The sequence below is a fragment of the Pezoporus wallicus genome, unplaced genomic scaffold, assembly GCF_028554395.1.
Source record: "Pezoporus wallicus isolate ANWC-B61680 ecotype Strahan unplaced genomic scaffold, APGP_CSIRO_Pwel_v1 contig_8394, whole genome shotgun sequence".
Classification (NCBI taxonomy): domain Eukaryota; kingdom Metazoa; phylum Chordata; class Aves; order Psittaciformes; family Psittacidae; genus Pezoporus; species Pezoporus wallicus.
In genome coordinates this window covers 86,008-101,492 of record NW_026641658.1, presented here as the reverse complement: position 1 = coordinate 101,492, position 15,485 = coordinate 86,008, and the positions used below count along the sequence as shown (strand labels likewise).

Genomic DNA, 15,485 nt, shown 5'->3' with positions numbered 1-15,485 from the left:
GCACAGTGTGAGAGGACAAAGTAATTCTTTATTGGGTAATATGCACAATGGACAACTAGGATGAATGAGCAATTATGCTAAGGATTAAACTGCTGTCTACCCTGATGAAACATCTGATGAGTCTCTGCTGACCAGGAAATTCTCATTTGGTGAAAAGGATGGATTGAAATGGAGGACTCCTTCATTTTGCTGAGTTTCCAATTCTGTCCTTTTTTTAGGGTTTTTACTAACTGTAGTGTCAGTACTTTTTCTCTCAAATATTGTTATATTTCAGCTGGGTATACAAAAGAGATAGAAATCCTCAAGATCTCATCATCTTTAACACTAGTTCTTCAGCAGCCTTGCACAAAATATTTAAGTTTCTTTAGCCTCAAGACCCATCATAAAAGGGAATTAATAGATCTTAATTGTTCATCATGTTGGCATGTGGCAAGAATTCAACCATTACTTTGTGTATTTTTCAAATGTGAATTGTCACCAATGGGAGATTTGAAATATCACAGGCCTGATTCAGGAAAACACATACAAAAAAAATTGAAAAGAAGAACTTTGATTAAATAATGATTGTGGCATTAGATCTGTTATTAAAAAGATAAAAACAGTCTGTTATCTAGTTTTTGTAGATTTTGTATTAATCATAATTAATAATGTAAAATAATATTGAAGTTAGAGGTTATCATTGTAATTTCAGTATTAATACTATCTTTGTTTTCTTAGAAACTTTTTATCATCTTTTTAGAAGTGTCATTTTGAGAAAATAATGAGAATCAGATATCTAGTATTTTCAAGGAAAAAACCCTTACGGAAAACAGTTACGAGTATTTTATCTCTTTTCCTCCCCTTTCTTCTGAAAGCTTCATCAGCTCAGCTTATTACCACTACCTTTGATCTACATGACAGTTCTCCTCTGGAAGCAAGATGAAAAATACAATAAAAACAGAAAAAGTTAGCACAAAATAAGGTATGATCCCACAAGAGACAAATTGTTCCATTTTTTTCCAGGCTACCTCCCATCAGCTGAGAGGAGACAACTCTGCTGCCATTGCTAGTACTTTATAATTTTCACTTTTTTTTCATATAATCACAGAATGGTTTGGGTTGGAAGGGACCTTAAAGGTCACCTAGTTGCCACAAGCAGGTACACCTTCCACTAGAGCAGATTGCTGAAAGCCCCATACAACATGACCTTGAAAACTTCAGAGATGGGGCAGTCACAGGTTCTCTGGGCAACCTCTGCCAGTGTCACACCACCCTCACAGTAAAGAACTTCTTCCTAGTATCAAATCTAAGTCTACCCTCTTTCAGTTTTAAGCTATTCCCCTTGTCCTATCCCTACATGCCCTTGTAAAAAGTTCCTCTCCAGATTTCTTGCAGGCTTCTTAGGTACTTGAAGCTGCTCTAAGGTCTCCCCAGAGCCTTCTCTTCTCCAGGCTGAACAAGCCCAACTCTCTCAGCCTGTCTTTATAGGAGAGGTGCCCCAGCCCTCTGATTATCGGCCTTCCCTGGACTTGCTCCAAGAGGCCCACATCTTTCCTGTGCTGGGAGCTGCAGAGCTGGCCACAGTACTTCAGGTGTACTCTGTGAAGTAAGACTATTTTACAATACAACTCTACCTTACCCACAACTTGAAACTCGCAGCTGACTCTGTTGCTGATGGCAGTTAGCTACTGTTTGGGAGACAAGAACTTTGACGCTTCCATAAACAGTTTTGGCATAAAACCATATATATGACATCTTCAGCCTTAGAGGTAAAGGATTATCAGCTCCAGCCTGGATATTTTCTTGGAAAACGAATCAAAGATAATGATTAAATAAATAAATAAAGGATTGCGTTTTATACATTGAATTGGTATCAGTATTGTATTGGTATAATCATTGTATACAGTGAATTGCTACTCTGCAGGACTGGGCTCACTAATAAAACAAATATCTAGTGACTCTGATTTCTTACTCCGTTATGCATTATGATGGCTCATAATTGATTACTGATGTATACGATCTCAGCATTCTCCTTTTACTGAACATTTTCATATTACAATGCCCAAAAATATTTCCATTATAAGCTTTTAATGGCAGAAATATATTGTATCCATCTTATACAGCCATCATCTGCTATGGATTACTCCATGTCAGAGGAAGTAGTCATTACTGTTCAAGATAGACAACTTTATTAGACAGATAACCAAGAGAATCTACGTAGTACATTGAAAAACTGGCATCCAGCCTTTTCCCTTTTTACATTTGCAATTTGCGTTTATCTTTTCACTCTTCCAATATGCTACTTCTCCAAGACATTTCCTCTAAGATATTTTATTGTTTGTTTACAGTAATTTAGCTACTTCATCAACCATTTAGATGATATATTTACTCAGCTACTTCATCTGGAACATGTTTCCTTTTATGTCTATTAATCTACATTGCACTTTCTGTAGGAGAATTGTAGCTATTCAATAATTTAAACTTTAACATTATGAGACTTTGCCAAACATTCTCAGTATTATTCTGGAGAACTCTTACACTATCACATACTACTTGATATATTCTATACCTGTAGGTATCCAACATTTTAATTTTAAAAGTTAAAATACAAAAGCTAATTGTGTAAGTGTGCATGATCACACAGCTCATCATTAGAAGCCAAATTTTATTAAACTGAAGCCAAAATTTGTGGTAAACTGTAATGTTAGTCATTTCATTCCTTCACTTTATATCTAGAAACTATTAAAGACTTGTCTCTGAGGTTTCAGATACGTACTGTCTGTTTTCTCCACAGTAACAATACAGAAGAATAATGAGCACTGCGTTGCTCTTGAAATAATAATTGATCTGAGCATCTTAAGGCAGCTTAAGAATTGTGTTTGTAAATATACTGTACCATAAAAACAAAATTCTTTCCAAAACCGCTGCATCAGTTGCAGGTATCTTTCCAAGATCTTGGAATGCATTTTTTCTGCAATGTGTGCAGCAGACATCAAATTAGAGTACCCAGTACTTTTCAGATCACACTTTAAAATCAAACATAAAAATCTTGAGTCTCAAATGCAGGTTTTGTTTCATTCAAACTCATTCTATTTCCATGGCGTGTAACCCATGTCAGTTTTATTTTGTAGGGCTTTGTACAGAATGTACTCAGAGGGTGACACATGCAGAAAAAAAGTCTGTAAAACTTTCTCAAGCTGAGAAACAAGTTTTTTAAGATCATGCAAAGATGATTTTTTTTTCTTCATCAAAATTTGGTGCTAAATGATTCCAATCTGGAGCTATAAACACATGTTTCAGGAGGAAAGAAGATAGATTTGTTGAAACTTAAAAGCCTTTTCAACTATTCCATGTAAAAATGCAAATATGCTCTATAAAAGCTGTTTTAATTACAGAAATCTTCTTAGGTATGGTGACCCAAATTCTCTATTGGCCCAGCTCTCATGCAGCATCATGAGAGTTACTTCAGCGAGCAATTTTATGCATAACACTCATTCTGAATACTGCCTGAGACTATAAATACGCTTATTTTATGCAGCTCTAATCCAGTAGAAAAATTACAGAGCTGTTCAGGGAACACAAGGCCGGGTTGAAACTGCTGAAGCAGGTCGAGAGGAGGGCCACAAGGCTGGAGCACCTCCCATATGAAGACAGGCTGAGAAAGTTGGGGCTGTTCAGCCTGGAGAAGAGAAGGCTGTATGGAGCCCCATAGCAGCCTTTTAATATCTGAAGGGGACCTACAAGGATGCTGGAGAGGATGCTCTTCATTAGGGACTGTAGTGATAGGACAAGGGGTAATGGATTAAAACTTAAACAGGGGAAGTTTAGATTGGATATAAGGAAGAAGTTCTTTACTGTGAGGGTGCTGAGGCACTGGAACAGGTTGCCCAAAGAAGTGGTGAATGCTCCATCCCTGGCAGTGTTCAATACCAGGTTGGACAGAGCCTTGGGTGACATGGTTTAGTGTGAGGTGTCCCTGCCCATGGCAACGGGGGTTAAACTAGGTGATCTTAAGGTCCTTTCCAACCCAAACCACTCTATGACTCTGTGATTCTAAATGGCATCAGATGTTTGATGGGTTTCTCTAGTGACCTCATGTGACCTCACTTGAGATGCAACTAGTGTCACCAGAGACTTCTAAATACCTGAAGGGGAAGAAGCAACCAGAAAGTCTGGGAAATGCTTAGAGTGGAACAAACACTATTTAAAAAAAAAATAAATAAACAACCATAAACCAGAAAATCACTAATCTTTCCTTAATTATTTTGTGGATTTGTTTTTTATGAGCTTTTGTTTGCCCTCTGCAAATATTTGAATAATCAAGTTTCAGAGACGTTAATGTTCCCAGCAAACATATTACAGCTGTTGAATTATAAAACTGTGATTTTTTCAAACTCCAGACTAAATCGATACAAAAAAAAATACATCCTCATGGAGAGATTTTACTTAAGGCACTGTGGGGAGTTCACAGCTCAAAAATTATCACAGGGAGAGAGTCATGGGTGGCATATATTTGGTCTTTAAATAGACAAATCCTTGGTTGTATTGACTTCCAGAATTCAGATATTATGTGAAAAATTAGTGGAAAATACTTCTCCTGTGCAAACAACATAAAAATATTCACAAAGTCACCAACCCCTTCTTTGTAGCACAAAGGAAAAGAAAGTGAGAGGCCTCAGCTCCCTTCACCGCAGTGCTAGGGTTACTGTAAACTTCAGGGGAGCTGGGTCAGCATGGTAAATCAGGAGAGTCTCCTCCCACCTCCAAAAGAGAAGTAGTTGGAAATACTCAACATAAATCAGAGGATGCAGGATCTCTCCCCAGGTGAACATCATTACCCCCAGAGGTAACAGACCTTGTGCCCCCCCCCCAGCTTTCCAGTTTTTTTTAGCTCCATTCATTACATAGTAAGTGCTATGCAAAAAAAAAAAACAAAACCAAAAACAGGTCATGCAAGTAATTACTGGTATGTGTATAAGTCATAGCACCTTTAGTCAATCATTCCAGCCCTCCTACATACTTTTACAGATTTGGATTAGCAGGAGAGGGGGAGAGAGTATCTTTACAAGCAGCAGAAACTAATACATCCCAGAAGAGGCCAATGCAGGAGCACAGCAGTTTCCTTCCAACATCAAGGAGGAGCAAGGTTAGGACAGAAACTGAGTAAATAGACTGTCACGCTGCTCAGTGCCACACACACTGGATTTGCTTGTACAGGAAAAAACGTGAGTGATGGGAAACGTCAAAAGCATTGTAGGAATGATTCCTTTCAGCACTCAGGAGCTGTGACGGTAATCTCGGAACATGTCCAGACTTATTTATACCAACAGTTTAAAGCGAAAAATAAGAAGTCTCCTCCCTTCCCTAGATTTACCCCAAAAAGCTGAACTAAGCCCAAAGTCTTCTCTGCTGTTCAGAGGACCAGGCTCAGTTCAGGTTTTAGGACACCAGGTTGTGTGTGTGGACACCAGGTTGTGTGTGCTCATGAACAGCCCATCGAGTCAAATGTGGGGGGAACTGCGTGTGCTGATGCTCCCACAATGCATGCAGAGATGGGGACACGGCAAAGCCAAACACACGACAGCCAGAAAGTAATGCCAGCAACCACCCAAACCCAAGGAGATGGAGGGGCTGGGTGAGGGAATGGATGTGCCATGAGGGAGGGGGGAAACAGACAGATTTTGGCTCTCAGTTATCACGCACAATGAATTATAAAAGCTATTTTTTAACATGATGCTCATGTCTGCAGGTCATCTCTACAGCAAATATGTTTGAGGCATTAATCCCACACAGGCAGACTGATGCAGCTTTCAAGCTGAGTAAGCGTTTAATCCTGTAAAGGAAAGGGTGGGGGAAAGTATTTCTTTCAGATAAATTGCTTAACTGGGAAGTGAGAAACTCTCCTGCCTAAGCAACTGATTGAAAAGTTTATTTCAATATGTAAACCTGATATTCTTCTATAACATCCTGGGAAAACTAAGCCAAAAAAGAGACACTCGCCTTTATATTGCTGAAACCACAACTTTAAATACATAAAAAAGGCTAATAAACAGATATGATTTAAATAAGGTTTCTTTGTGCCTCAGCTGTTGCACTGAATAGTGATCTAGCACCAGGCACACCAAGCTGCCAGATCACTGACTGAACATTTCCCACAACAGCAAGTACCGAGGAAATGGGGTCCCCAGAGGTGCACTCAGCCCTTACCACTGACATCTAATGGTTTTGGAGATCAGCTTTCCTTAAGCTTAATGGAATTTGGTGTATTGAATCACATGGCACCGGAGATCTCAGAGCAAAACTCCAGTACCTTCCCCACTTACCCAGGAGCACGAATGGGGCATTTGGTGTGACTGATGGGCACAGGCATCTGTCTGCACTTTCTCCTTCCCCCATGAAAACCCTTCAGCAGGTCTCATCCACACAGAAAATGTGTGCATCTCACTTAGCCACAGGGTGAGACAAATCTTTATATACCACACCTACAGATGAAAACCAGGGCTCTCTGAAGAACAGTCACAGGACACATTGACAGCCAGGGACCTCCCCTTGGGCAAAGCACAGTTAGTACAGAGAATTAGGATGACGGACAGGGGTCAGGCACAGCGCTTGCCCAAGAGTCAGCAGCAGGAGGAGGAATAGGATTACTACCTTAAAGAACAGGCCCACCTTTGAAGATGGGCCATGTTCATGTTTTTAAGGATACAAACATTAAAGCAAATGTTATATTAAGCACCGTTATGTCATAACTTTCTCAAGCTACAGGAAAATAGAAACCTAAATGTTGTCCTTTAATATAATACAATGTTGTCCTTTAATATAATACCATTAATTTTTCTGTGCTTAGCAACCCACTAAGCACCTCTGATGTTCACTACTGTAAATCACAGGAGCTTGCACGCTTTTGATACACAGATAGCTTTAATTGTGATTTCTCCGTAACCGTGTTAACGTAAAAATTCTTAGAAATCCGTGAGTGTAAGTATCAGTGGATTACTATACTCAACATCTCTTACTTAGGAAGGCAGCTCAAGTTTTACAAAAATTAGCACGCTTATTATCAGAATATTCACCTTTATAAGTAACATCAGTTAAAACATTACACAGTAAGTTTAAAACAACTTACAATTTTGAAAAGGCTAAGAATTTAACACCTATGTACTGTCATTGACACCCACGGAGCTAAACTATCATTGCATAGGAAGCTAAATGTGGACAAATATTACTGAAATATTATCTTTGTATGCTCCCAAAACATTTTTTTTAAAAAGGGAAAAAATTGTAAAATTATTGTCTTCACTTTTTCAACAAACTCATGGGTTTGGCTTCTTTTTTTTTTTGTTACTGTTTCTATGTTACTACACAAATCAAGGGACCAAATCATAACTAATCAAATGTTTATATCTTTCTAGGTTTCTTCCCCCTATTGCCTAACCCTTCTAAAAATATGTATATAACATATACACACACACGTAAAGCAAATAAAACTGGGTGTAGAATGCCTATTTAATATGGAAAAATCATCGGTTTCTTCCCCAGCATGATGTTTTTGGACACTATACTATCTTGCTTCTAGGGAGTCATGCTGAGATAACACTGCAAACCCCACCTCTGGCACTGCTCAACAGAAGTAGGATATCTCTGTCTCCTGGTTTCTTTTTAAGGCTCTGACTTTCTGTTACAATTTTAGTGTGACTGGCCAGATCTAGCAATGTAATCTAATCTAACAGCAAATATCCCTAGTAGCAGGGTGTTTTAGCTGAAGCTAGAATACAATACTCCATTCCAATCTTTCTTGAGTTGACAGGTGCCTTTTAACAGCCGGTCACACTTGAGATCCCACCTTCTTGCGACTTGTGTGTCTCTGCCTTCCACCAACCTGCTGCCACAGCCTTGAGGGTGTCCTTCCACTATCACCTCTGTTTCCTTCTCAACTTTCTGCACAACTTCCATAGGGCTCACCCTCCACATGCTTTTCCCTCAGTAAGGTCACACACAAACTGAACAGCTGCTTCTGGTGTTGTGGAATCACAAACTGGTTCAATTCCAGTCTCCCACTTTCCAAACTAAAATTTCACATTATTTTTCTGATATATCCTCAGGAAAGGGGTCAGCAGCTTAAAACCAGCATCATAAACATTAAGCTTTAAACATCCTTGGACTTGATCCCACTTACCTTGAGGCCCCCGGATGGCACCAGCATCCTCCCTCTTTCCAGCACTCCTAATGTTGGGATGAGCCCCATTAGATGCTCACAGCACCTGCCCACCATTGACCTTGTTAGGTGGTGCTGCCTCTGCCATCAACACTGAGAAAGTAGCACTTTAAAGCACAATTCCTTTAAACTATTTTACTGTTTATATTTACTATGAAATGAATCACACCCTCATCTGCAGCAGTTGTGTTAACTTCACAGCTCAGGATTGTGAAGTCTTTAGTCTGATTCTAGGTACTGCTTTCCCTTAGGTACCTTGGGTTGGCATATATTGCTGTGAATTGCTCTTAACTCCATTCACAGTGTGATGAACCTGCATGTCTAATTCTCTTTCTTTGAAATTAAAAGTCACTGAGGCATTCTGACACTATTAGGTGCCTCACTTTTAAGAATCATAGAAGTTAATTTTGCCTAAAATGATTCTTTGCTTCTGCCACATACTGCAGGTAACATTGGTGTTGTCAACACATGAGAAGTCAGACACCAACCCAAAAACCTGATAAATGATTAACAGAGCACAATCACTAACCTGATGTTACATGATTTAACATTTCTAATTCAAGTTGAGGACCTCAGATAAAAATCTGAAAACATGAAAAACATGAAAGGTCCTAAAAAAATTCCAAAACCATGTTCAGGTGATAAACAGCATGCAGGTCTTACCATGCTAAGTGTAAGAACGAAATACTGACCAAAATAAGCACAACAGTACCTTTACATGTTTAGTAAAATAGTTTTGTATTAAAGAATGAGAAAGATTAAATTCCTCATGATGTGCTATCCTTTCAAGAAAGTGTCATCTAACATTCACAGACCCATCTCGTAAGTGCCTTCAAAGAGAATCAAACTTAATGCCCTATTTCTTAAAGTAATGATTTGCAGTAGGAAATTTTTTATATGATTACAATCTAGGAAAGTATTAACCTATTATGAAATATAATTTATCATTATGTTCATGTATATTTGTGTACATTAGTTTTAAAGTGACAGCCTTTTGAATTACTAGCATTGTCATTAAATTGGAAGCTATAAATTGTATATGTATTATATGTGTTGATGTGCAAAGCTATATATATTATATATATGAAATCTATGCCACGGAATCAGGCTATATATACTTAAACATATCCAACTTTTACATGTTTTACTAATTGCTTTTAAGTTCTATGAAAATTAAGGGAATTAAGTATGGAAAGCATATTAACGATGAGTACAGGCAAAGAAAGGCCAACAAACATAACACAGCAGTGAGTTCACAGCAGACAATGGAACTGAATTCCCCTTCAAGGAAATGTCTCGACTGCTTCCAACCCTGCTGAGCACTGTCACATCTACGCTGACACTGGGGTGCTCCTTACAGCATGAACTTGGGGTTAGATACCTTCTCTTTCCTCTTTCCTCTTCCCTCTTCCCTCTCATTTTTATTTTTTTAATAGTACTATGGGAGATTTTTCCGTAGTTCTAATTTTGTTCCAACGGTACCAATTGAAAGTCACTGAAACAAACTACTTGTGATGCTACCTCTGGCACAGAGCAATTGTTTCTTCATAGACTGGAAGGGGAAAATAGAAGTATTTAAAATGTTTGGGGTTTTTTTTCTTATTCCTGCATCTTTTTATTTGTAACTGTGCATCTTCTTATGATAGAGGAAGGGTTATTTTTAAAAGAAAAAGGCACTGGTTATTCTCTGGTTGTACAGATGTTGGCAAGCAGACAGAAAAAATATAGAACAGTAATAAGTGGAAATGAGAAGATTTACAAGTTGTGATTAGTTCTTCAAATTTCCATCTAGAGACCTCCAGCTTGTTTTCCCCGTACATACACCCGTGTCATCATGGATGTCTTTTTGGTTTGCAAAACATTGGTCCCTACACACTTTCAGACAGAGTATCAATAACAGGATAAACACAAGGGCATTGTACATCTGCTCAGCACTTACAAAAATAAAAATATTTACTTTGTTCTGTGTGTTTTGAAACGGCCACCTCCGGAGGTGTGACAGCGATCTGCCCTCCCCATCGCCAATCTGCTTCTAGCCTCCACTGCCACATCCACACTGCACTTCCCCAGAGCTGTGGTTCCTCACCTGTCAATATTAACAAGTTTCTACATGGCACAGCAGTACTCTAATCACAGAATCAGATCATAGAAACATAGGATGCTTTGGTTTGGAAGCAACCCTAAAGATCCTCTAGTTCCAACACCCCTGCCACAGGCAGGGCCATTTCCACTAGACCAAGTTGCTCAAAGCCCATCCAACCTGGACTTGAACACTTCCAGGGATGGGACAGCCACAACTTGTCTGGGTAACCTGTACCAGTGCCTCACCACCCTCACAGTAAAGAATTTCTTCCTAGTATCAAATCTAAGTCTACCCTCCTTCAGTTTTAAGCTATCCCTCCTTGTCCTATCACTACTTGCCCTTGTAGAAAGTCCTCTCCAGATTTCCTGTAGGCCCCCTTTAGGTCTGCTATAGGTCTCCCCGGAGCCTTCTCTTCTCCAAGCTGAACAAACCCAACTCTCTCAGCCTGTCTCCACAAGAGGGGTGCTCCAGCCCTCTAAGCATCTTGGTGGCCCTCCACTGGATTAACTTCAACAGTTCCATCCTTAGCTGGGGGCCTCAGGGCTGGATGCAGTACTCCAGCGGGGGGGTCTCATGAGAGTGGAGTAGAGGGGGAGAATCACTGCTTTTGATGCAGCCCAGGGTCATCTAACCATCTAATGCCTTAAACAAAATACTACACAAACCCACTAATTTTAAATGCATCACTTTTTCTTGAGTGTTTTGCATTATTATGATGCTGTAAACTGTCTTCCTACCAATGTCACAGCCATGTAATATTTGTGCCCTTTGTTACGTATTATCCTGGATAATTCATAATTGAACACTCACTGGGATTATCTGTTAGTGACTTGCTTTTGATGTAGTAGATTTCAGAAATGCTGTTCTCATTTTAAGGGATTTCCTAAACAGCTGGTAGATTTGGCTGATTCTCATACCTGCACAAAGCTTGCTCTATGCACACCCTGTGGGCATTTAAAGATCTTTCTACCTGAAGTTTCAACCTAAAAAGTATTACTGAGCAGTCTTTATGAACAGGAACAGCTACACAGTATGTCCCTACCTGTAGGAGGAGGTGCATGTGTAGCAGTTTCCAGTAGCAGGCAGATGCTTCCTGCTAAGGTGCAGGTTTGGTGTAAAAATCTTAGTTGCTGTAAACGCATATATAATCCCACAGGTAACACAACAAACCCCATTTATATATGTGCTCCTCAACCTAATTGCAAATAGAAAGTATTAGCAAACCACTCTTCATTAATTAGTGAGTGTTAAAACACAACCATAATAAACCTGAAGTGTAAAAATTCCTGGTATTATCCCCAGATACTGATGAAACTTCCTGCAGAAATTTTGCTAAGGACATATCTGCTCTTGCCTTTTATAGTTTACAGTCTAAAAGCTAATGAATAAATACAACTGAAAGGAAGGCAGCGAAGAAGGAAGAGTAAACAGGTATAACACACATATTATATTACACAGTAATTTGTGCTTCTGAAACGCCAATTAGTAACTCTTTCCATGATGCAGCTCACAGTCAGATCAGTATTAGGTTGATAACAGCAAAGAGTCATGATCTGGTAGAGAACATTTTATTATTAAAGACTGTAATGAATATCGAAAGCCACAGAAATATTAGCTTAACACCTCTTTAAGTGCAAACTGTAGCCCTGACTGTTTTAAGAGCACAGTGTAAGGATTTCTCTTCTGTGGTCCCCATAATTTCAGTACAAATGTTTGGTTTGAAAGAATTTATAATGGCAGACCCTAACCAGCCAAGAGAATAATTCTTTTCTATTTCTGGGGCTTGATTTTTTATTTTTATTTTCCTCTTAACAGGGCAAACAGTGTTTCACAAGACTTTGTCCTCTGTCAGGGAAAAAAATAATAAAAAATTTAAAAAATCATTTGGCCATCAGTGCAACATGAAAGTGCACAACAAGAAAGTGATTCGTCTGGAAGAGGTAATTGACTTGCCATGTTGACAAAATGAGCCAAGAGTGTGAAGAATAAAACCAGGTTCATTGCCCTGGAGAAGCTCCTGGAGTCAAGGCTGTAATGATACAGAAATAAGGCAGGGGTTTAGCATTCCCAGTTAGACCCTAAAAGTTTTTGTTACAGATCTCAGAGTGAAATATTATTATTCATACTAGTGTCAGCAAGGTGGTGAGATCTGCAACCGTTTCAGAAGAGCTGTAAAAAGGCTTACAGGTAAAAGGCAGCTCTATTAGGAGACTTTGCATGTTATCCAAGGAGTTTGGTATCTTTGAGCATTTTTTCCTTGCCTTACATTAGATTTCCTCTGTCAACTTCTTTCTCCATAACCAAAACTACTCGGATGCAGTACACTCAGTCCTCAGTGCTCCTGGATGCAGAGTTGTACCCTTCCCTCAAGATAGGGAAGGGATGTCCTCAAGTCTGGGCACCAGCCCTCCTGCCATCCCAGGCTGGTTCGGAGCAGGAATTGTCACAGATAAAGTTTGCATGATTCAGTTTACCAGTGGCTTGTTCTACTTTTTGTTATGTGGATTTGACAGTTTATGCTACATTCCAGAGCAGTGAGTAGCCGATCCAATAAACACTGAGAAGTAACATTACATTGATTTAACACACAGGAGCTGAGATGCCATAGGCTCGTGTGCTGGAGAGAAACAAAAAGAGAGAAAAGCAGTTTTATAGATCTCATTCCAGTAGGTATGAAGTTTTCCTGTAACCTTTCTTCTTAAATCTTCATAATTGCTAGAACTAACACTGTTTCTTCGCAAGTTACGATTACTATGTAATTTATATTTGTCTGGTCACTAATGATGTATTTTTTAAGTAATTTCCAATACAAAGCCCTCATTACCATAGGGCACTTACTGCTTGCCTATGGTCACAAATCTTTCTCATGGCGTATCCATTTGCCTAGCATGGAAGTACTTGAAACTATTTATAAAGCACATTTTACACCTGACACATTGAATTAAGAGCAGGAAAATGAGAGAGTTTTCTAATGGCAGCAGTATTCCTATGTTGGTTGTAAAATGGACTTGTGTCTAGAAGGCTCTGATTCATGTTTTCTCTTTTTGAAGACTATTGACTTGTCTGGGTCTTTTCTTTTTCTTTTTTTTTTTCCTTTAATGGCATATTGATATTGGTTGTTGTTTTGGCTTAGAAATCCAGTCAAACGAGTTTAATAAATGTTGCTGTCAGTGAAAAATTAGCATTGGCTGTTCCAGTGTAAGATGGAAATACTTCCCAAAGCAAATACCACGCTGCTCTCGGTTCTCTGGTACTTCCAGAGATAGACCTAGAGAGGATGAAATTATTTAAAGCAATTTAATATTATATATGCTGACTCTTTGAAGTGGGACAGGACAATTGTAATTCATCACTTCCCCTGACTTGCCCATTTTAACGTGAACTAACCAGACATTTATGGTGTGATTACAGTTATGCATTACACAACAGGTCATTAGAGCCACAGGTCAATTCCCACCTTTCCCCAGCCTTACAGACATTCTGCATTACTGATTATACACTGCAAAGTGTTATGCAGCCTACATAAACCCAACAGTGCCATTAGAAGATTTATACCTCTAATCCCCTCCTGTCTCAGCTCTAAGTCACAGTTTTCATTCCCAGCACTAACTAGATAAAGCCCAAATGACAAATTGCTAACACTACATGCAGGTCAGCTGCTCCTTCTGAGAAGACAAACTCTAAAGCCTCCAACTCTGCCTGCAAACGCAGCGAACCCCTAGCAGCTCTCCTCGCCTCACACGAACCTGCACGCTACCTCATACCGGGTGATCCTGAGTCAGCAACAGCAAAGTGAACTTTTCAGGCTCTCATATCATTCAGTGAAACAAAATAGCTAGTGTAAAATTTCTTGATGCTATTTTTTCAAAACTAAGAATCAATAATCAAATACTGTCTCTGATTGCATTATTTCATGGAAAAAAAAAAAAAAAAAAGAAAACAACACTTATTTGTACAGAGATACTCCCTACTGAATATAAATCTGTTTAGGGATTTCATTCTATCGCTGTAGAAAGCAGTAACTCGGCTAGAAAGTAATTTTAGATCAATGTAAAGGCAGGATCGCGTCAGAAGCTGGGGAGGAAGGCAAGCAAGGAGAAAGCCCACTGTTGCCCTGGGGTCTTCCCCCACCATCATTCTCACTGACCAGTCACTACCCACACCCATCTCACTCGTGAGGATACAACTACCAGGAAACACTCTGCCTCCTATCTTCCTGGATCGTTCCCACCAGGCGACGGCAAAATCAAGACTAACAAGTAGACTTTATGTTAAATTCGTCAACCACAGCCTTTAACCATACCCTTACTACAGAGTAATGATGAGGGAGACAACAACAGCTCCATGCCTAGCAGCCACCTCCTCCACCGCAAACTTTCGGAAGGGGCCGGCGAAGGGGTGGCACAGCCGGGAGCCAGGAGACCCGGCACACGCGGGGAAACCGGCGGGCGAAGCGGCTAGCAGCAGCCGCCGCCCGCCCCGTGCACTGCCCGACGCTTTGCCCGCGCCCAGCACGGCTCCTTTCGCTACCCCGGTGGGTGAGAGGGCGCAGAGGCGGCCGCGCGAGCCCCGGATCAGCTGTCGCCCACCCCGTTCTCGGGCGCCAGCCCTACCTTGACGGCTCGGGAGGACTGGCACTGGACGTGGTGGGACACCGTTGCCGTTTGGTTCATGTTGCCGCCGCGGCGGGCTCCGGCTATCCGGGCGCCTCCGAGCTGGCTTGGGGGGTCCGGCTCCGGCTGCGGCTCCGGCTGCTCCGCACCCAGGGGCGCCGCGACAGCTCCGCCCGCCCGCTCCGCCCGGCACCGCCCCGTGCCGCCCGCCGGGATCGGAGCTGAGCGGGAGCCGGGTCGCCCTGGCCCCAGAGCTGTGCAGCAGAGCTTGAGGGGATCAGACTCTCTGAGAAAGCCAAACTCCGCAATGCTCTTAGCTGAAATTAACAGGATTGCAGCAGAAAGTTTATGCAGGATGTTTCTTTATTCTTATTCCCCGGCATTTTTTTCCTCCTTTCTTCCCCTATTCCCGTCTGCCTCCCATTCGTTAGGTTCTAAAACGACCGCAGCCCTCTGCGGTATAGACACGCAGGCATTGTTCTGTAACACAGGTAAGAGACGCAAGCATGAGCCTTGTATCCATTGCCAGTGCACAGGGGATATCTGAAATCTCTGGGGTTTAACTACTGCAAGAGCTCCAGGTTTCCCCATAGAT

The 15,485-nt window shown here is 40.7% G+C and overlaps 1 protein-coding gene across 1 annotated transcript in view; it reads right to left on the bottom strand.

The window, feature by feature from the left end:
- Nucleotides 1-14,968, bottom strand: part of DPP10 (dipeptidyl peptidase like 10) — a 563,994-nt gene extending 549,026 nt beyond the window's left edge. Inside the window, exon 1 of the mRNA XM_057424792.1 lies at nucleotides 14,891-14,968. Coding sequence (XP_057280775.1) covers nucleotides 14,891-14,950 — 60 coding nt within the window. The 5' untranslated portion in view covers nucleotides 14,951-14,968. The remainder of the gene's footprint in view (nucleotides 1-14,890) is intronic.
- Nucleotides 14,969-15,485: the final 517 nt, after the last annotated feature.